Source organism: Abramis brama, assembly GCF_963993115.1.
Source record: "Abramis brama genome assembly, chromosome: 6".
NCBI classification, from domain to species: domain Eukaryota; kingdom Metazoa; phylum Chordata; class Actinopteri; order Cypriniformes; family Leuciscidae; genus Abramis; species Abramis brama.
In genome coordinates this window covers 21,908,691-21,929,732 of record NC_139968.1, presented here as the reverse complement: position 1 = coordinate 21,929,732, position 21,042 = coordinate 21,908,691, and the positions used below count along the sequence as shown (strand labels likewise).

The 21,042-nt window shown below is 37.0% G+C and overlaps 1 protein-coding gene across 4 annotated transcripts; it reads right to left on the bottom strand.

Moving 5' to 3' along the window:
- Positions 1 to 56: 56 nt before the first annotated feature.
- On the bottom strand, positions 57 to 20,499 carry tjp3 (tight junction protein 3). 4 transcript variants are annotated; one of them, XM_084116782.1, is made up of 31 exons: positions 20,239 to 20,499; positions 13,770 to 13,826; positions 12,563 to 12,687; positions 12,285 to 12,387; positions 11,924 to 12,191; positions 11,745 to 11,848; positions 11,480 to 11,669; positions 11,335 to 11,404; positions 11,161 to 11,255; positions 10,926 to 11,007; positions 10,122 to 10,213; positions 9,941 to 10,025; positions 9,231 to 9,334; positions 9,059 to 9,143; positions 8,229 to 8,305; positions 6,903 to 6,990; positions 6,735 to 6,814; positions 6,538 to 6,610; positions 6,302 to 6,366; positions 6,148 to 6,211; positions 5,363 to 5,519; positions 5,167 to 5,275; positions 4,807 to 5,026; positions 4,495 to 4,694; positions 4,273 to 4,368; positions 4,104 to 4,180; positions 3,784 to 3,994; positions 3,560 to 3,660; positions 2,767 to 3,297; positions 1,462 to 1,508; positions 57 to 1,357 (listed from the first exon to the last, which is right to left on the bottom strand). In XM_084116782.1, exons 2-31 carry the CDS (start codon positions 13,815 to 13,817, stop codon positions 1,219 to 1,221), a joined length of 3,786 nt encoding a protein of 1,261 aa, XP_083972908.1. In that variant the 5' UTR covers positions 13,818 to 13,826; positions 20,239 to 20,499; the 3' UTR covers positions 57 to 1,218. The 4 variants fall into 4 exon arrangements, with proteins under 4 accessions (XP_083972908.1, XP_083972906.1, XP_083972907.1 ...); XM_084116780.1 differs by lacking the exon at positions 20,239 to 20,499 and adding an exon at positions 15,972 to 16,150; XM_084116781.1 differs by lacking the exon at positions 20,239 to 20,499 and adding an exon at positions 15,972 to 16,137 and having other exon boundaries at positions 11,161 to 11,252.
- Between the last annotated feature and the right edge of the window lie 543 nt (positions 20,500 to 21,042).

The following is a 21,042-nucleotide window of genomic DNA, read 5'->3' as shown; positions in this document are numbered from 1 at the left end:
ATAAAAAAACTTTAAAGAGGTTCAAATGTTGACATATATTACTAAGATGCAATTATATAGTTTATACTCTTTATTATATACAGAAATGGACCAGGGTGAACACATTTAGACAATTTGTGAACCCTGTTTTGTTTTCAGACAGTTTAATACAGTATAACCTTCAAAAAAGGCCAGTACAAATGTTACTGTCACTTGTCAACGGCAGCTGTCACAGGTGCTAGACTACAAGAACTGTCTTTATAGGCTAGACCATCCCATTTAACAATGCTCAGTCCAACCTTTGCGGTCTTCGAAGGATGCAGACTTTGAATTGGGACACAGCCATAGTGAGAGTAGTTGTTGATTTTTGCACTGCATTGTGAGATAAAAAAAGGCAGCGCTTAAATTGTGTGGAGCTAAAACTAGGGAGCTGATTGAGACGCCCTAGGAGGGAACTCATGATATAGCCTGAACAGATCTATTATAACTCTATAAATATCATTTGTAGGTTGATTTCACCAAAATCTGTATCACTGTGGCACTTACAAAATATTGCAAAACTGTAACCACTTTTGAGCATCCCGACCAACCTAGAATAGCAACATGATCTCAAACAATGTTGTGTGTGTTTGGGTAAGGGTTATCGATTTGTTTGCTCAGTGGGAGTTCGGGGAATGTTCAAAGAACCTACTTTAAAAAAAAGTTAGTATTGTTGCAATTCCATTTGATTCAGCTAGAGGAAATGTAGCACTTCACCTTTTAAGCAGGTTGAGTAAGATGAACGGCAGAAAATCGTGGAAAAGACTTAGAAGTTAGATCAATTTCAGTACAATCTCCAACACTATTCATCATTTGGGCTTAAATGGTTTGTTCCATTTATTACAAAAAAAAACATTAATAATATAATACATAGCGAGTTACTGAAAAGGGTAAAACATACCCAAATGGTCTTTATTACAACTGGTAATATTTCTTTTGGAAATAATCCTGAGGAAGACCTCAGCACATCCGTTACAACATCAAAACCCAGAAAAAGGAAGCAATTCCGGAAACAAATCTTTAAAATAAATCCAAGACTAGTTATCTATAACAAGTCCATAAGAACACTTGATAAAAAACACACACACACACACACACACACAAAAGTTATTTCCAGTTTGGTTGTGTAAATGTACAGGTCCAGAATAAGACATGAGCGGTCCATGTGCCTGTTTGTGATGTTAGTACAATCCGTGTACATTACAGCTCTGTGGCAGGTCCCCATTCAGTTTCATCATCAATACCAAATTCGTCATCATCTCTGGCGTTTTCATCGCTGTCACTGTCACTTCCTCGGATTTGTGTTCTCCGGATTTGCATGGCTTCGTGATGTGCCAATCTAAAAGAAAAGATTTATTAAATGCATTTAAAAATGAAAAATAAATTGATGCAGAACTTTTTCTTCATCAAGCACAAGTTGACAGATCAAATAGAAATACTTACACTACAAATGAAGGGGAAGGTTTCCTTTCTGGTTCTGCCATACGGGCCTAAAACAACAACACACAAAATTATGAATAGCTCCATCGAGTATTTTGAGATACTTAATATTAAACGTAATCAAATACCTCAACATGACTTAAGGTAGGACATGTTCCTGTATCACCATCTTTTTAAGTCCTACAGTAAGATTTAGGGTAGGCTATGGTAAGGGTAAAGGATTTGTCTTTTGTTGGTTCTACTAAGGATGTAAATCCATAAACATAAACAACTTGATTCAATCGTGCTGCACCACTCAAACCGGAATTACCAATCAACCACATTTTAGGGTCAGGATTACCTCTGGGATTAGGTGAATGTGATTTCACCAAGTGCAACATGTTCCTGAATCAACATCTTTGTTGATCCTTGAACAACATTCCAACCAACCAATCAGATTTGGTAACTTTAAAAGTTTACAGTTTATGTCAAGTTTAGGCTTACAACCAGGGTTAGGCTTTCTACATCAGTGTTTTTCACCTATTATTTTCATCTGATTTTAGGGATAAGTAATGGGTAGAGTTAGGTTTATAGGTAGGGATAGGGCTAAATATTCAGAGAGGAATGCTGTTCCAGGAACATGTCTTACTTGGCAAAATCCAATGACGTGCTACTCAAATTTTATTTAAGGTAGATTCATCAAATAATCAGATTTTATGGTCAGAGATCAGTGGGATGAAGAACATTATCAAAAAATAATTTCTCTCTGCTTTTATATGTAGGTTTTGGTTAGAGTAAGTTTGGCCATTATTGGTCCTGCTAAGGATGTAGATCCAATAAAATATCATACTTGACTAAATCATGCCATGCTACTCAAACTGTGATATTAGTGGGGTCAGATTTTAGGGTCAAGGACTTAATGATGTGGTACTCAAACTTTACTTAAGGTGGATTCATCAACTAATCAGGTTTTACAGTCAGTTACCTCTGGGATCAGTGGTGTGAAGAACATTTTCAACTTATTTCACTCTGTTTTTAAAAGGTAGGTTATGGTTAGGGTAAGTTACCTACTAAGGATGAAGAGGTCCTATTTGACTAAAGTCTGTTGTGCTACTCAAACTGTAATTCAGTGGATCAATCAACCAATTAGAAGTTCAAGGTTACCTCTAGAATCAGTGGCATGAAGAACATTAGAAACCTATTATTTCCCTCTGCATTTAGAGGTAATGTATGGTTAGGCAAAGATTCGTCCTATTAAAGAACATGTCCTAATTGAATAAATCATGTTGTCAATTGGTCAGTGACATGGGTATTAGATATATATGGCACCTGTTGTAGTTTCTCCTCTATAACTGATAGTGGAGGGGTCTCTGATTGGACTTCTTTGGGATCTGGTGCCCTGAAGTTGGGCGGCACATCAGAAGGTGCCGGTGGTGCGGCCATGTCACCGGTGCTGAAGTCTGAATCCGTGAAGCTGCGCTGCGAGGGGACATCGTCTTCTTGTTGGTGAAAGCCAGTGGCACCGCGTGGAGAACGTGGTTCTGGAACGTGGAGGATAGGAGGTACTTCACTGGGAGGTAGGGTGTACTCGGATTCTTCCTCCAGGTATGGCTCTAGGTGGTAGGAAGGTTCAGGACTAGGATTCTGCCCAGTGGCGGGCTCCGAGGAGCGGGCAAGTGCACTGCTGCGGTGTCTGGCGATGCCTTGTGTTTGCTCTTCCAGGTCCTCATTGTCAGTGTAGGCTTCGCCATCTGTGAAGGGCTCACCGTCAGTGTCCTCGTAGTCACTGGCACCACTAAGGTAGTCAGAGTTGTTCGCACGGCTCAATGCATCAAGCTCCTCGTCGGCGCCTCCCTCCAACTAGACACAGACCAAGTTCTCGTTAACCAATTCAAGTATGACATGTAGGTTCTCCACCAATCCTAAATTCACGTCTTGTCAGATTTATCGCAATTAAGAGATTTGTTTCAGAGCTGTTGGTTTTTTGCATGATGTCCCCAATGGTCAAGTTGGAGCTTTCATAAAGTTTTGAGTTTCCAAAGAGTTCAGCAAAGACAAAACTCGTAATTACGTTAATTCGACAACACGTGAGCGTATCATTATAAAACTCTAGGGCTCTTACCGCTACTTCTGAAACCCAGACGGGTTTAGACTGCTGCTGCCGAATCTTGTCTTTCAAATTGTCATACCACATATTTGTATTAGGCTCAAGATCAATGCGTGCTGTTAAGGAGACAGAAAAACCAGAGATTGCCTTTCAGAGCACATAAAAAGCTTCTGAAAGCGTTTTCAGAAATGATTTAAGCAGAGAATATAAACTTTGAAGACAGGCTTTGAAGGGTTTACCAGAAAACAGATGGCTATAGTGTTTCCTTAGCTTTAAGGCCTGAGCGTAGAGACGACGAGAGCTCTTGTTGGAGCCTGGCATGTATTTTTGCCTCATGGCCTTCACGTCCTTCCGATTATGAGGATCCAAGAAGAGCACCATGGGATGGTACTGGATGTAATTCAATCTTTCTACTGCAGTTGGTGTAATATCTAGCAGGGGATGCTTTTCCTGCAAGTGAAAACAAGATACTTTGTTGGCTGAAAACTAGTTGGTGTTTGGTTGAGGTCATGTTGGCTTATACTGACAGCATTAATTCTATATCATAAGAAAAGGTTACCAGCTCTGCTATCCGCCTAACTGTGTCCAGTTTTATGACACTGGATGAACTATCACTTCCACTCCTGGCAACCATTTCTACAAGCCAACAAAATGGAATATTCAATAATTGACAGTGAAGAAATTTCAACTGAAAAATTCTCTCAAAACGTAAATCCAATTTTTCATACCTGCAACTTCAAATTCATCAGGCAACTCTCGGGCCAGCTTCTCATTTGCAATGTCGTTCAGAGGACCCAAAATGACAATTGGCCGTTTGAAATTGGCTGCATATGAGCAAACAAACGCATGTTACAACCATAAACTCCATTAGGAATAGTCCACTATCGCTGTTAAGGTACATGACATTAAAAATGTCACAGTTGAATAAAAAAACTAAACAAAACACTAACCCTCTCTCAGCAGGACCTTCTCATATGCTGGAAATTTGCCCTGAATCGTTAACTGTAGGAGGTCATCGCGGGTTCTTCTGGTATTCTTTTTGGCCCCTCTTAAGCCCCGTAGCTTCCAGAATTCGGCTCTGGGGCCGGAGGCTTGGCGCTCGGCCGCACTTATTCTCTGTGCCTGCTCCAAATTGGCCAGAGTTTCAGCCCTAAAATAGAGAGGGTCAGTACATGTAGGAACTATAATGTAACATACTTAACAAGCAAACAAACTAACCATATCTATGGATGGAAGATTTTAAAAGCAGCAATTTAACAAACCTGGTCTGGTTAGGAATGGTGCCTTTGTCCAGTTCGTGTAGATCATTGCCCATGCGCACAGCTAGCCAGTTTCCCAGCTTCCCGTGATACATAGTGTCCACCACTCTGAACACCTCACCTCTAGTAAAGCTCAAGCCGAGACTGCTCTCAGCCACATGGTCAAAGTGTGTACGGATGTAGAAAGAGTCACCGAGGCTGGACTTCAAAATCTTCTTGTAGACTAAGAGGGCAAGAGCAGAAATTAATTTCGCAATGGCATTCGTAATCCATTTTACTTCCCTAATTTGACTTTTTTGTTTGGAATACTGCAAAGGATTGGTCACAAGTGGCATCCTAAGGTCTGGACATGAAGGCACTCACTGTCCATTTTGTTCTGAGTCCGAATATCGATTCGCTCCCCAGCGTGGATGTTCATGAGGTACATAGCTGCCTCCTCTCTGGTGAAGTGGTTAAAGTCTACACCGTTTACCTATCAAAATACCAAAAAAGACTCTTGAAGAATGGAGAATATAGCTGAAAGGTTTGATCATGTGTGTACATGGTTCTTTGGTCCTACCTCCAGTATCTGATCACCCTCGATCATGCCTTGCCTCTGGGCTGGACTGTTGGGCTGGACACCACCAACAAAGATGCCAACATCATTCCCTCCCACCAGCCTCAACCCAACGTTGCCCTCCTTCACAAAGCTGATGTGGTTCTGGTCCGAGCTGTACCTGATATGAAAAAATTAAAATAAAATAAAAATGTATTTAAATAATGCTAATATTTTGTACTGTCTTTAATTTATGCTTATTTAAATTAATTATACATATTAAAACAAAATATAATAAATTAAATGTAAATATTTTATATAATAAATACAAATAATTTTAAATAATTTGTATAATTTAAATCATTCATGCTTATTCAAATTATATTTAACTATAAATATTGATATTTTTAAAGTAATAAAAGGAATGTAAATATGAGTGTACATCATGTTTATTATTTTTTTAATGTCTTTAAATTAATTATAAATATAAAACGGTAAAAATATTTAAAATTTAAGTATCTCTATACACCATGGTAATATTTGTTGTAATTTTAAATTTATGCTTATTTTAAATGAATTATAAATAAAAAATAATGTAATAAAATATACAATACAATACATTTATATATAAAATATTTAATATAATACATATAATCAATTAAATATAAAGTATTTATACATCATTGTAGTAAAAAATAAATAAAATTAAAATTAAAATAAATTTTTCCCAATTTAATTTTGGGGTGAAATATGACGCATGTGAACCTGAAAAAATATATATCTGCATACAAAGAAACTACATTTCTCACCCCAGGTTTGGTGTTGGCACTGCGTCTGGTGGAAGTGAATAAAGCGGCTCCTCTACAGGTTTCGCTGAGATAAAACAGTTACAATTTAGTACCCGACAGTCACTCAGTAAGTTGCAATGCATTATGGGTGTGCTTTTGGACTAATGGTGCTCACATTTCAACGTGGTGTGGTTGGGAATGGATATGTTGGAGCGGAGAGTTCCATTAGCATGTGGAAAACTGAAAGAAAGAGTCGATATTCAAATTCACACAATAAGCGACTAGGACCGCATACAATGTCTTGAGGAATTGTTTGGTTGCAACCAAAGTGTTTGCTGACCTTCACTATGACATAATCTGCTATCTTAAGTGTGGATTAGATAAATATAGATCATAGGAGGCGTTCTGAACCTGTGATCGCTGTTGTGGCTGGGACTGTCAGATCTCCTGAGAGGTGACGGGGCCCTTTCTGATTCAGAGGAATCTGGCGAATCAACCAAAACAACATTACAAAGGCCAAAGAAAGATGTACATTCATTCATATGGCAACATGAATGGCATCTTTCTCTAATGACCACTCAGACATGAAATAAGTGCATTATACATACATTCGGGTGGTGGTCTGGCAGGAGCGGATCTGAGTGGGGGATCTTGTCGGTTGTTGATGATTGGCACTTGCATTTCAGCTCTGAGACGAAACAATAATGAAAATAGTGGTCACCTTTATATGCAAAATAATAATCCAAAACAAATAAAACAGCATTAGTATATCTTACCCTTGTCTGATTCTTGAGTTTTTAGCGACTGGAGACTGCGATCTTGGAGGAGTGTTGTAACTTGCATCCGACTCGGATTCTGAAGGAGCTGATTAAATATGCAAATTAGAGACCATTATGGGTTGCTAATAACTCAAAGGCAGTGAATTTAAAATGCAAAGAGTGTAATTTAAAATTGTAATAGCTAATGACATATTACTTCATAAAAATATTACTTCACAAAAATACTTCATATGACTTCTATGAAAAATTAATGTGTAAATAGTTTGTAATGTAGTTTGTAAAAAAATAATTTCATTCACTGATATTTAAATAATGTACACATCAGTATTTAAATATTTCATACTTTCATACTTACAAAAATGTCAAATTATTTTCATGCCATCAATATTTATTATTTATATTTTATGAAATGCATGCGTAAATATTAATGTGAAATGCGTATGAACAATTACAGAATTTATACACTAATATTTAAACAACATAATCATGTACACATGGATATTTAAATATTTACACATCAATATTTAAACTTAACATTGAGGTACAAAAAAAATGACATTTTCCATGCCATCAATATATATTATTAATGCATTTCAGAAAAATAATGTGCAAATATGAATATGTATTTACAGAATTTACAGTAATTTTCACATTAATATTTAGAAAATAATGTGTAATAAATTACACTTTAAATATTTAATTTAAATAATGTATTAAATATAAAAAAAAATATCATATATCATGTGAAATGTGCATGAACAATTACAATGTACAGTTATTACACACTAATATTTAAATAACAATCATGTACACATGGATATTTACATATTTCATATTTAATATATACACATTAATATCTAAAAATATTTTTCATACTTAAGATTGAGGGACAAGGTAAAAAAAACTAACAGAAAGATTATTTTCATGTCATCAATATATAATATTTATATATTATGGAAAATTCATTTGTAAATATTAATATGCAATCACAAAATTGACAGTAATTTACATATTCATATTTGGAAAATAATGTGTAACAATGTACACTTCAAATGTTTAATTGAAATTAAGTAGTTATTCGTAGTTAACATTTTTATGCCATCAATATTTATTATTTATATATTATGGAAATTTAATGTGTAAGTATGATGTGTAATTACAGAACTTACAGCAATGTACACTTTACTATTTAGAAAATAATGTTTAATATTTAATTTAAATGACACATTCATATTTGAAAATATTTTTCTAAGTATTAAGAAATATTATATTCATTGCATACATTTTTTATATTTAACCTTGAATATTTAACCTTGAATATACCTCTCTGTACAGGCGTTGAGGGTTTCGCCCATTTTGGGGGTTCCATTACAGGGACTGGCGTGACCTCTGGGGTCGCCCTGCAAGAGAAAGAGGGCAGATGGGAGGGTGAGAGAGGATGGGAAAAAGGAGGATGAGGGGATACTAAATAATGCTTGTCCATGAGGAGAGTGGGAACTAATGTGAAATCATTGAGGGAGATATTCACCTCAGGGTTTCTGGGGGTTTCTCTCTCATTGAAAGGGGTAGACTATCCGCTGCCATAACTGATTATAGGGTCAATTATAAGTCCCAAAAATCAATGATTCATATGGACAAGCAGAAAGTACTAAACTAAACGTATCAAAAAGATCATTAGATCCATATCTATGATACCTCTATCTCCATTACACCACTGGTTGTTGAGAATGAAATAACATTTAAAATCTTACATAAAGTGTGTATAAATACCGTTTATTGTATTATGTGGATAATTTGATTGTATACTTATGAATTCAGATGTTGGATACAAGATGCTATCTAGGTCTTAGGAGCAATATTTCCTTTTCAAGAGCCACAAATCAACATAGTACAGGAGAAAACTCAGGTTGATTCGGTCTTTTATTTTAAAAGAACACATATCACATTTTCAGATATCACAATGAAAGAAAAATACATGAATGCATACAAGCAACATAATGCAACACACAAAAAAATAAAGCAAATAAAGCAAATAAATGAAAAACAACAGAATAAACTTTTATCTCATCGTGTACAGGCAGATGACTGGCCCTACTGAAAGAGTCCGGTGCGAGTTGCGTTAAAAGTGGCAGTGAGGCGTCCCTCATGTGTACCTGTATCTATTGCGGGACTCCTGGCTGGCTGGAGTCCCCTGTCTGCGAGGTCCGGTACTATCGTCCGATTCGGACTCTGATGCAGCTGTGTGGGAAAGACATGCTCTTGAATGAGTCTGTTAAAATGGCATACAGAACTGAAAATTAAGTGCCGTGGGGGGTGAAAAATCACCTCTGGGTGGAGGCCTGTAAGGGGAGGCCATGCGGCGGGGGAAATCCTGAGACATGCTAAGAGAGGAAGACTTCATTCCTGGAGGAGGGAGATCAGGAAGCACCCTGGGAGAAGAGAAGAGAAGAGGCAATGGAGATATTTCTAGATACATTATTGAAAACCTATGAGGTGAAAAAGGGTGTCACAGTGCATGTTCTCGAACCGTTAACTTTAAGAACATTATTCGGACCAGGTCAATTTTTCAAGAATGGAACATGTTGGGAATAATAATTTACAACCATACTTAAATGGATAGTTCCTCACCCAAAAATGAAAATTCTTTCATTACTCAGTCATCCTCAAGCCTAAATTCAATCTGTTCAACATATAAAGTGATCGAGTCTCTATAGAAAAGTTGGACTAAACCGCTCAATTCATATAGATTCATTTTATGATCTCTTTATGAGCTTTTAAAGCATCAAAGTGGTAGTTGTGTAGACACTGTAAGCTCTCAGATTTCATCAAAAAGATCTTCATTTGGGTTCCGAAGATGAACGATAGTCTTTTGGGTTTGGAAAGACATGAGGATGAGTAATTCTTGACAGAATTTTCATTTTTGGGTGATCTAAACCTTTAAGATGGTCTTTCAGACAATTCAACGACGAAAATGTGCATTAGATGTAACATTGTGTTTGCATTTGGTGTTTGATCCTCATGATGTGGACTCATACTTGTATCTGGAGTTATTTTCAGGTCTGGGACTCTCACGTCTGGGGGGCGGAGAGGCGCTCCGGTCTGAATCCGACTCAGAAACAGCTGGTAACACAAAACAAACAGTCGTTAAACTACAGAGATTCAATTGTCTACAAGGTTCGTACAAATAATAGGGTAAAATCGCATTTTGAGGCAGACCTCTGCGAGGTCGTGAGGCAGTGGAGGGGTTCCAGTTCTGGGTGACGGGTGAGGCTCGAGGGTTTGGTAGTGTGGAGATCCCTGAGAGAGCCCTGAAACAGACAAACATGTGACCCATGCATCTCACCCAAACAAACAGTAGCATGATAAAACACAATTGCAAAACAAAAACAAACACTCACACAAAAAAAAGAAATACAGAAAAAAAATAAAAAAATAAAAATAAAACGGCAAAACAAAATAAAAAACACAAAGAAACTAAAAGCAAAACAAAACAACCCAAACAGAAAAAAACAATAACAAAATAAAATAAGCAAGAATCCTGAAAAACAAAACAAAAACAAAACAAAAAAAACACACAAAATAAGATAAAATAAAATAAGTAACATGTAATCCATGCATCCATATAACTAAAAACAATAAAAACTGCAAAACAGACATAGAAAAAAAAAAGAATAAGAAAAACGAACAAAAAGAGATAAAATAATTGTATAAGCCATTTATTAGTTCAGTTTCATCACAATTTCTGGAAAAAAACAAACAAGGTAGCACTTTATTTTACAGTCCTGTTCCCCATGTTCATACTCTATAATTATTATAGTTATTACAATAACTGGTTAATAACCATGTACTAACCCTGAACCTACACCTAAACCTAACCTTAACCCATGTAGTTACCTTATATTACCCAGTGCTTTCTTAGGTAAGCACACTGTAAGTGCACGTACTGTAAAATAAAGTGCAACCCAAAACAAATGAAAAACAATACATTACAGAGCTGAATACACATGAAGCCACGTTTACTTGTATCGGTCTCTGTTATCGAGAGTGTCGTGTCTTGACGGTGGAGGCGAGTTGCTGCGGTCCGATTCAGACTCCGAGGGAACTGCACAAGGCCAAAGCATCAGTCAGCTAATTGCATAAACAACTATGGGCAAAGTATGGGTCAAAACCTCTTGGCCATGACAATGCCATATTGAATTCAATTTTACTTGCGTTTCATAAATGAGACCCATTGAGTTTTTGCGCTAAGGCTCACCTCTGCGAGGGGGCATCAACTGGGCGGGCGGTCTTGTGAGTGTAGAGCGCAAAGGGGGAGATTCGCGTGGTTTAGACACAGGATTGGCACGACTTCTGTGGATCAATGAGCTCTGTTAGTGCAAAGATCATTTAACTAAGAGTCAGAGAATCAGGTCAGAGTTGAGGTGTTCACCTGCGAGAACGTCGTTCTCTTGGACGGGATTTTCGATTTGTGGGGTTGTCAGAATCCAGGTCTGAGATTTCTTCAAGCAAAAATTGAAAAGTCAGTATCAACACTCCAAAAACCATCGATCAGCTGTAAAAACATCGACTCTCACCCTCCAGCTCGGAGCTACTGTCTTCCCTCTTCTCGTCTGCGCTGTTTAGAGGACTGTCCTCCACTTCAGGAATGCTGACCAGGAACTTTCTGTCGTCCCTCAACACCAGCATGGTCAGTTTCCCTCTGGACTTCTCCACCAGGTGCTTGGTCTCCAGCAGGGACAGATTTTCCGTCGTCATGCCGTTAATCTATACAAGAAGATTTAAATAGGTTACACAACATCTAAGTGCGATGGAACGGTTCCTAAAGAACCTGCTCCTCACCTTTAAAACAAGATCTCCTTCCTGAAGGGTGCCCTCTTTGGCAGCCAGACCAGTGGGAGTCATGTGCTTGATGAAAATCTGGCTTCCCAGCTTCATTCCGTACTCTGCAGAGAAAAACATGTTGAAATCTTGGCAAGAACCACAAATGATTCCGCAATGCAAAGCAATGGGATTCTGACCATCGGTGGGTTTTCTCTTGATCAGGGTTGTTCTGATGGGTTTGTTCTGCACATCCTGACTGGGCAGCCTCTTGAAGCCGGACATGATGGGGAGGTCATGACCGTTGCGGTCAGGTGTCACGCTTCGAGTTCGTCGGTTACGGCTGGTGTCAGTGCCACGCTGACCTCTGTTCCGAGGTCCGTCGTCATCTAGTATGTTGGATTGTGAGGCAGAACGAGTCGGTCTGTTGCTCGCAGGGATCTGAATTGTGCGTGGCCTCTTCACGGTCTACAAAATGAACAAAACAAGAATGGTTTTAAACTGCAAAAATGTTACCTAGATATTTGTTCTGGCATTGTTTTTGGGAATGTTCTTACTTACAATGTTTGCCAATTTCCCACATTTCCTCAGATTTTGAATAGTGTAGAGTGAGGTGACATTGTCCATGGAAACACCATTCACCATAGCTATCTGATCTCGCGTACTGTGGACAATGAATCATGTGAGCCTCTATCACAAAAAATCATCTGCCAAATATGTTTTGAGTATGTTGGTTTTTCCATCTTGTACACAGCCTTGACAGGTCTGACAGGATTACACAGGATGTGTGGGAGGAAGTAGTGTGGGTCTGAATGCAGGAGAAGTGGACGTGTACTCACTGAAGACGGCCCATGGCGGGGCCACTGGGAAGCACATCAGAGACCACCACTGCAGTGTCCCCATTTAACGGGTTGGGCTTGTCCAGCCCACCTGAGACCGCAAAACCGAAGCCGACCTTGGAATCCTGTGAACGAAAGAATGAACAAACAAAAGACTGAGCGATCGAGGAAAAAAAAGAATGAAAGAACAAACAAAAATGACAGAACAAATAAGTGATAGAAGAATGAAAAATGTAAGAACGAAAGAAAATAAGAATTGAACAAAAAAGAATAAAAACAAATAAAGAACAAACAAAAAAGAAAGAAAGGAACAGCAAAAGAAAGAAAGAGTGAGAGCAAAAGACAGGAGCAAAAGAAAGAGCGAAAGAAAAAAGAAACAGAAAGAAAGAAAAAGAAAGACAGACAGAAAGAACAAAAGAAAGAAAGAGCGAAGGAAAGAAAGAAGGACAGAAAGAGCAAAAGAAAGAATTAAAGACAAAAACAGAAAAAATGAGAAATAGTCTAAATGATTGGAAAACAAATGAAAGAATGAAAACAAAACAGAGACAAAAAAAAATATACAAAAGAAACAAAAAACAAAAGAATGAACACAAAAATAGCCACAAAAACACAAATTAACAAATATGAAAAAGAAAAACCAAAAAGAACAAGAACATTTTTTTTTGCAAAAGAACAAACAAAAACACAAGAATGAACAAAAAAAAAAGAAAAAGAAAAATGAGAACAATCAAATGATAGAAACATAAACAAAAAGATCAAAATAACTAAAAATTAACCAAACACAAAACAAAACAAAAAACAAACAAAAATAAATAACATGAAAAAAACATGAAAGACAAAAGAAAAATATAAAATAAATTAATTAAATGAGACAAAAGAGCAAACGAAAAAAGAACGAAAAAATAAAATAAAAACGATAAACACAAAAAAAATCTTAAATTAAAGAATAAAGGCAATTTTATTTCTATGGTGAACTGCACCACATGACCCTAAACTTGACATTCCAAAATTTCGGGTGTGTCCCCAGTGACAGGTGAAAAAAAAACAAAAAACCTCCAGCTTTCATAATTGCTCACAAAACTTTCAATCCGCCTCGACTTTCAATTGTTTGGGAAACTGTAAACCTGGTGTCACGTTCTCAGACACACCTGTACACAGCGAGATAAGGTGTGGCTACGGGGAATTAAACCCTCGATCCGCAACTTACTTTCGATAACGTGACCGTGTGCTGCTCCCATATCGTCATCTCCTCCATGTCGGTTTTCTGAAACGATAAAGAAGTGTTTTTACGTTTATTAGCGCAACGTCAAACAAACGACAACAACAAGATATCAGAGCGTTTACAAACCACCAAAGGAAAACGGTTGAGACGAAAAGCGCCAGTTTTTGAGGGCCTCTCTCGGCTGTTGTTTGTCAGCTCTGGCTCTAGCTGAACATGCTCGCACCTGTTGAATTCCTGCCATACAGGTACAAGGGGGCGGGGCCAGTGCGTGACAACACTGATACCCGACACTTCCTCACCAACGGCTCACCAATAAACAGTCTGACAACACGCGTCTCTCAGCAGACATTCGTTGAGTGAAACCGAACATTGACTAGTCAAGCCATTATCAGTACAAGAGGGGTTTAAGGGGCATACCCGATTCCAAAGTTCATAATTAGCACGGTTGATGGAAGTTAATATCTTTATTGTAAATAAAAAATAAGGGCTGAATCACTCACATTGAATTTAACTTGTAGCCTACACATTTGAATTCAGACGTGTTGCCAAACAAATACCTGCTGCAACCATCATCATGACATACTTTGAGAGCAGTTTCTATTGGACTAGAGAATTCCTGGAATGCTTCCCATGTTTTTATTGGCTGCAAAGGTCAGAGAGAGTCTGTTCACAAAAGCTTATCAACCTTAGCAAAACGGAACAAATGTATCACGGTTTCCACAAAATAGCTTAGTAATACTTTGAAATTGCGTAGATTTCTGATATGAAACATCATGAAACGATGACTGCTGTTGATGACAATGATGGTCAAAAAGGAAGTTGCTCATATTGATGAAACCAGGGATGCAAATATCAGCACTACCCTTTTCCAGGGAACTCCCTTCATGGAATATGACTCTTACCTATTCTAACATACTGCTGACTATACTGTAGTTTATGATTATGAATTCCATCACTGCTCACCACCTCTAAAGCCCTACAGACACAAAGTGGACGGGTCACCAGACTCCCTTAATTCACGTGAACTAGCATAAACCTAACCAGCACAATCCTCGAATCATATGGACCACTTTTATGATGCTTTTTCGTCATTTTGGAGCTTGACAGCCCCCAGATCCCTTCACTTTAATTATACTGAAAAGAGCAGCCAGGACATTCCTCAAAATATCTCCTTTTGTGTTCCACAAAAAAAAAAAAAAAAAAATCATACGATTTTGAAATGATCACAGAAATGTCATTTTTGTGTGATTTATTGTGGGTTAGTTCTCCAAAAAATGAAAATAATCCCATAATTTACTCACCCTCATCCTGGCTCTTCCAAGCTTTATAATTGGCAGACTATGTAATACCTGTATTGAACTTGACGTTACCGGAGACTAGTGATTATTACAGTTTATAAAGTTGTAATTATGGATATTTTTATAACAAAAATCCCAGAGAAGGCCTTTATTAAACCCCTGGAGCTGTATGGATTACTTTTATAATGGATGGATGCGCTTTTTTGGGCTTCAAAAATCAAGGTGCCATTCACTTCCATTATAAAGCTTGAAAGAGCCATGACATTTTTATTATAACTCCAATTGTGTTTGGCTGAAAGAAGAAAGTCATATAGACGTACACTGTAAAAAATAAATTAAAAAAAGTTGCTGCCTTAAATTTAAGTACAATCAACTTGGATGTTTAAGTAATTTCCACTTAAATGACATTAAACTGACTTGTTAAAAAAAAGTAGAAAATTAAGTAACTTATTTTGATGAATTAACGCAATGTAAAAACACATGTTGTCATAACTTATTGATCATATAATGTTTTACAGTGTAGGATGGCTTGAGGGTGAGTAAATTATGGGATCATTTTCATTTTTGTGCGATTTAGCCCATCCCTTTGGGGTCACAGGTTAAAATCACAACCATGCCCTTGAGCAAAGCACATGACTTCTGCAATTATACAAATAAGTACACCATTTACCAATTTATAGTACAAATATGTATGTAATATAGGCTATTTTACTTCACAGCAACAAAAGCAACACACTCAAATCCAACAGGTGCAAGTCAGTATTTACAGTCTCGTCTCTGTTGAAATTACACGGCTCAGATGACATCACGCTGTTTAGCAAACTTAAGACAGCTCATGTTAAGCGCATTCAACAACTAGCATAAACAACTAGACACTTTATGGACTTACCGTCCCTTTAAATCTCACTTCCATTTTCAAGACAAAACTAAACACCTAGAATGGGAACGTAAAGCAAGCAGGGTATCCAAAGTATCCGTTTCAACATAATATCTCCATTTTTTAAAATGTAGGCCTACATGACAAGCAGTTGTCCCCACAGAAATTAGCCTACTGAATGGTAATGAGGGAAAAAACAAAACAAACTGTGTGCATTATAAACCCCCACCTGAGCCCATGGAAAGCTCCGCCCACTAGGTCTACAAATCCTTTGGTACTTTCTGATATTCATTTTTCCTCAAGGAATTAAGGAGGAACTTTGCTGGGAAGGTCTCCATTCACTGAGGCGATGCCACCTTATGAAGACTAACAATTCTTTATCCAGGTTTTAAAAATGTATTTCTCCCTAAAATGCCCTCAATCATTTGTGAGTCTAAGAAAACACAACAGTAGCTTCTTTTTTTTTTTTCTGAAGCGAGTTCCTGAAGGACGCTGATTTGCACGGCACTTTGGTTCCACTGACAATCATTACCTCAGTCTGTTAATGTTTAATATGCACACTGGCCCAGAGAATGTTTCTGCATATATTGGCCTATAAGACTAACGATAAGTATTAAACTTCAGCATGTGGGTCAGTGACATACATTATAGAATTGCCCATTTCACTATTATTTATATACTATTATAGTATTTATTACTATTGAATCAGCTTTTATTTTTTTATATATCAGTTTTCATTTTAGTTTTAGTAATTTTGTTAGGTTTTATTTAGCTTTGATATATTTTAATTTTAGTAATATCAGTTAAATAAAGTAGCCTAACTGATATTGATATTGCCTAACATATTGCTTAAAAGAGTCACAAGCTTTAGTGAACCAATTGGAAGTGCCTCCTAAAGAAGGTTTAACTTTTTTAACTTTAAAAAACTATTTTAATAGTTTTAGTATTAGTTAACAATAATAATTTGAAATGTACTCTTTATATTCATGCTGGTTTCGGAAAACTTTTATATCATTTTTAACAAGTGTCAATTTAAAAACTCTAAAAATATAATGTGGAACAACCATCAAGTACATAACATGAGGTACAAAGAACATATTTCTCTAAACCTTGAATACATGTGTAAACAATCATTATTTAAATTAAAAAAATTGGTAAAAAAGGTATTTTTAAAAAAAATATTTCATATTAATTAATAAATATCATTACATTTTGAGGTCACACCACATGACATTTTACAACCTAAACTAACTTTGCCTTAAAGTAAACATTAAGATACTTCTTGACCTTGACTTGTCCTCTCTATGACATAATTTCCTGTTTTTTTTGCATGTTAGTCACACCAGATTTTTGTCGATATGCCCCTCCAAAATATTAAACTATTTCATAATACAAAAATATTTATTTAAAAATGTACTTTAATTCAGAAATTATAGACATGCAATATGCATTTAAAGGATTATTTGCGAATGGAATATATGTATTTTAGAATAAATTATTAGATCCCGACTTAAAAACGAGCATTGACCCAAGTAATTTGCCCTGCAACACTTTTCTTCTGTGCGACATAAAAGAAGATATTTTGAGAAATATCTAATGGAAGTCAATGGAAACGAAAACTGCTTGGTTCTTCAACACATCTTCTTTTGTGTTACGCAGAATCACACAGGTCTGGAACACCATGACTGTGAGTAAAATGTTTAAAGGGATATTCCACTTTTTTTGGAAATAGGCTCATTTTACAACTCCCCCAGAGTTAAACAGTTGAGTTTTACCATTTTCGAATCCATTCAGCCGAACTCCGGGTCTGGCGGTACCACTTTTAGCATTTTTAAAATAGGTCTAATAGGTTAGACAAACTTAGTTCCGGTCACGTTGGAAGTTACCGAGCTGGGGACTATTTTCAGGCGCTGCGTCATATCATTACGCCTGCTGGACTCATGGTACGGCAGCAAAGTTTCTTGATTATTACGCAGGAATGAGAGTATAGTTCCTAGCCATATCAGCCTAGAAAATTGCAACTTTTAATTTTCCGTCGGTCTTAGTACACAATGTAACTACAGAAGAGTCAAGTTTTAAATAGGAAAAATATCGAAACTCTTTGGTCATTTTTTTGAGAGAGATGCTAATGGTCCTGTCCGATTCAATGATCTATGCTAAGCTATGCTAAAAGTGGTACCGCCAGACCCGGAGTTCGGCTGAATGGATTCGAAAACGGTAAAACTCAACTGTTTAACTCTGGGGGAGTTGTAAAATGAGCCCATTTCCAAAAAAGTGGAGTATCCCTTTAAGGTGTACTATCCCTTTAAGTCATTAAAAACATACGATTTATGGGCGAAAAATCCGAGACTTGCATTGAAGGTGGGAGCTGAACCATATCTAGAGGCTACAATATCACAAGAGAAACATCCCAGATCACCCTAGCAACGTGCTAAAACCACTCTCACACCTTAGCAACAATAAAAACAAAGTTTAGAGGAATTACAGCTGGAATTCCCACATAAAATATCCACCTCTTTTATGTGTGAATTCCAGCTGTATTCCTCTAAACTTTGTTTTTCATCTCTGTGGTTACACCAAATATAAATTTAGGAAGTAACACAATTACTGGAATCATTTCACACCCTCAGGCCAACACTCTTCACAGGAAATGTAGGAGGAAAGCACAAATGTTAGATGTGTTGTGTTAAGGTGTGCCCCCTCAAACAGTAACCTAGCCTGGTGGTCCAGCCCAGTTCTTCACAGCTGATTACATTTGTTGTTCTGCTTCATAACAGAGAACATTACGAAACAAAGAACATGTCATTTGTTTCTACGTATCCAGCTAACAGGATACACTCTTAGAACTTTGGCTTACAAGGTTATGAACGAACATTCTGCTAACATTAATAGGACGTTCATTCAAAGTTATCTGGTCTTTAATAACGTTCCCATAGCAAATGACAAATGTACTTAATGTTTTCTCTAATATTTGCATAACCAACAAGAATTTGCTAGCATTTTTTAAAACATTTAAGAAACTTAAAGTTTTGAACGTCCATACTTAAAAGGAACATTAGCAAAACATGTTAAAAACATATTTTTGTTAGCTGGGTAGTCTGGCCTAAACCTTAAGACATCAACACACCTAATAATTTCGGGGCATACAAACTCGTACAATGAAAAATAAAGGATTTAATTGATTTATGGGCCGACTACAAACCACACAAACACAAAAAATGCTTTTCAAAACTAGTAGCCTATCCTTGACTCACAGACTTGAGAATAACATCATTGGAGAGAAATGTGGATATATAGGAACGCGGTTTCTCGAAACCACAGCGAAACTACAAAGCATGTATTGACTCAAGTGAGTAACGGAACCAGTTAAGCCAGATAAGGCTGAGTGTGCTGCAGCACTGTTGCAATTGATCTTACGAATCGGTTCTTTCGAACAGAAGAACCTATAGAAGAACCGCTTCATTTCAAACGTACTGTCTGGTATGGTGTAAACTTATTAGACTTGGTTTTCGGCCCATTAATCCTATCCTTCGTTCACTTAATAAAAAATCTTACTCAGGTGAGGTCCCTCACTGGTTCTTAGTTAATTAAGAGTCGGATAAAGACGGACGGTTCTCTGTTCTGTTCAGTCAGCTGTTGACTCGAGAATCTTCATGATTTAGTACGATTTTGCTACGCGTACGAGTCGCTCCGAAAGGTTTTGTGGCTCAATGGGTTCATTCATCAAAAGATCCGAAGATCCGATTCAAAAGAACGATTCGAACGAATCGGACATCACACATTTTCAGGATATAGAGATAAAGGTTCAGAATTGAGGACTATCGCTAATGTTTATGAATAGACTTAATAACAATTAATAACGGTTCTAATATGAATGAGACAAATACGAGACAAAAGTGCATTCACACAATTCACATTTAGCTGTCAACAAGTTTGAATGTCATTTCTAAAAACAAAAAATAGTTTCTAAAGAAAATAGCAACAAATTGTAGAAACATGTTCAAACGTGTCTGTTAGCCAAAACAATCAGGCAACACATTATACGAAAATCAAACATTTATTGGAGCAGAACAGAAACACGTAGGCCTAGCCTATGATCTAAAATACAAGTTATTATAAACTCAGAGTCGTGCGTAACACATGTCGCCAATTATTCACCGTTTCGACGTAACTTCCAGTTAAACAGCTTACATTTCAGCAAAAAGTGAAACACAGACCAACGCAAACAATCGATAAACACAACAAAGCAGAGAAGGAAGAAAACGCTCGACTCACGTACCTTAATGTGTCCCCTTTAAAAACGAACACTAAAACTGTTAATTCCGTATTGGAGGCCTCACAAGGCCTGGCACCTGCAGTTTTTAAATAAGGTTTCGTTATATTCCCTTGTATCTATAAAGCACCTGATCATGTACCTGTAGGTAGGAGGAGGAGCTTAATACATGTGGGCTGAGCAGTTTCGTCATTAAGTAGGCTACTACTGCTACTACACCTACACCTCACACTACAGTGGCATATTGGTCTTATTTTCCATTTCCTCTCAATAATTGTTTGTCGGATGCATACAAGAGTGCCACAATAATACACTGAGTCGAATTCCATGATTACGTTTTATAAGAGCTTACCTACTAATACCTGCTTTGCTAGGATTTTTTAATTTAGATTTTTTCTTGCTTATATATGCTTAGCCTATATGCATATGTCTCTGAGAAAATATTGATTATAATTTAGTAAAAAAAATTCTCCTACGCTATAGCGCCCCCGGTGGGGAACGCGCGGCATTAGAACGATCACACAACTGACTGAAATGCGTTTATCTTTAAGTAAATGAACTCTCAGGACTTTCCCTTGTAACTAAATACGATTACAAAATAAAGAATAAGGTAAGATTCTTATATTTTAAATGTTGAGTGTATCTATTATGAAAGATAGCAGTCTACAATGAAATGCACTGTGCCCACCGCATTTGCTGGTTTCTTGTTGACTCTTTCCAGAGTCTATGAGGAACTTTTTTCTTACATTTTCTTTGGCAAGTTTCATTTGAAAATACTTTCGTAGGACTGAACTGACCTTGGTCAGTGGT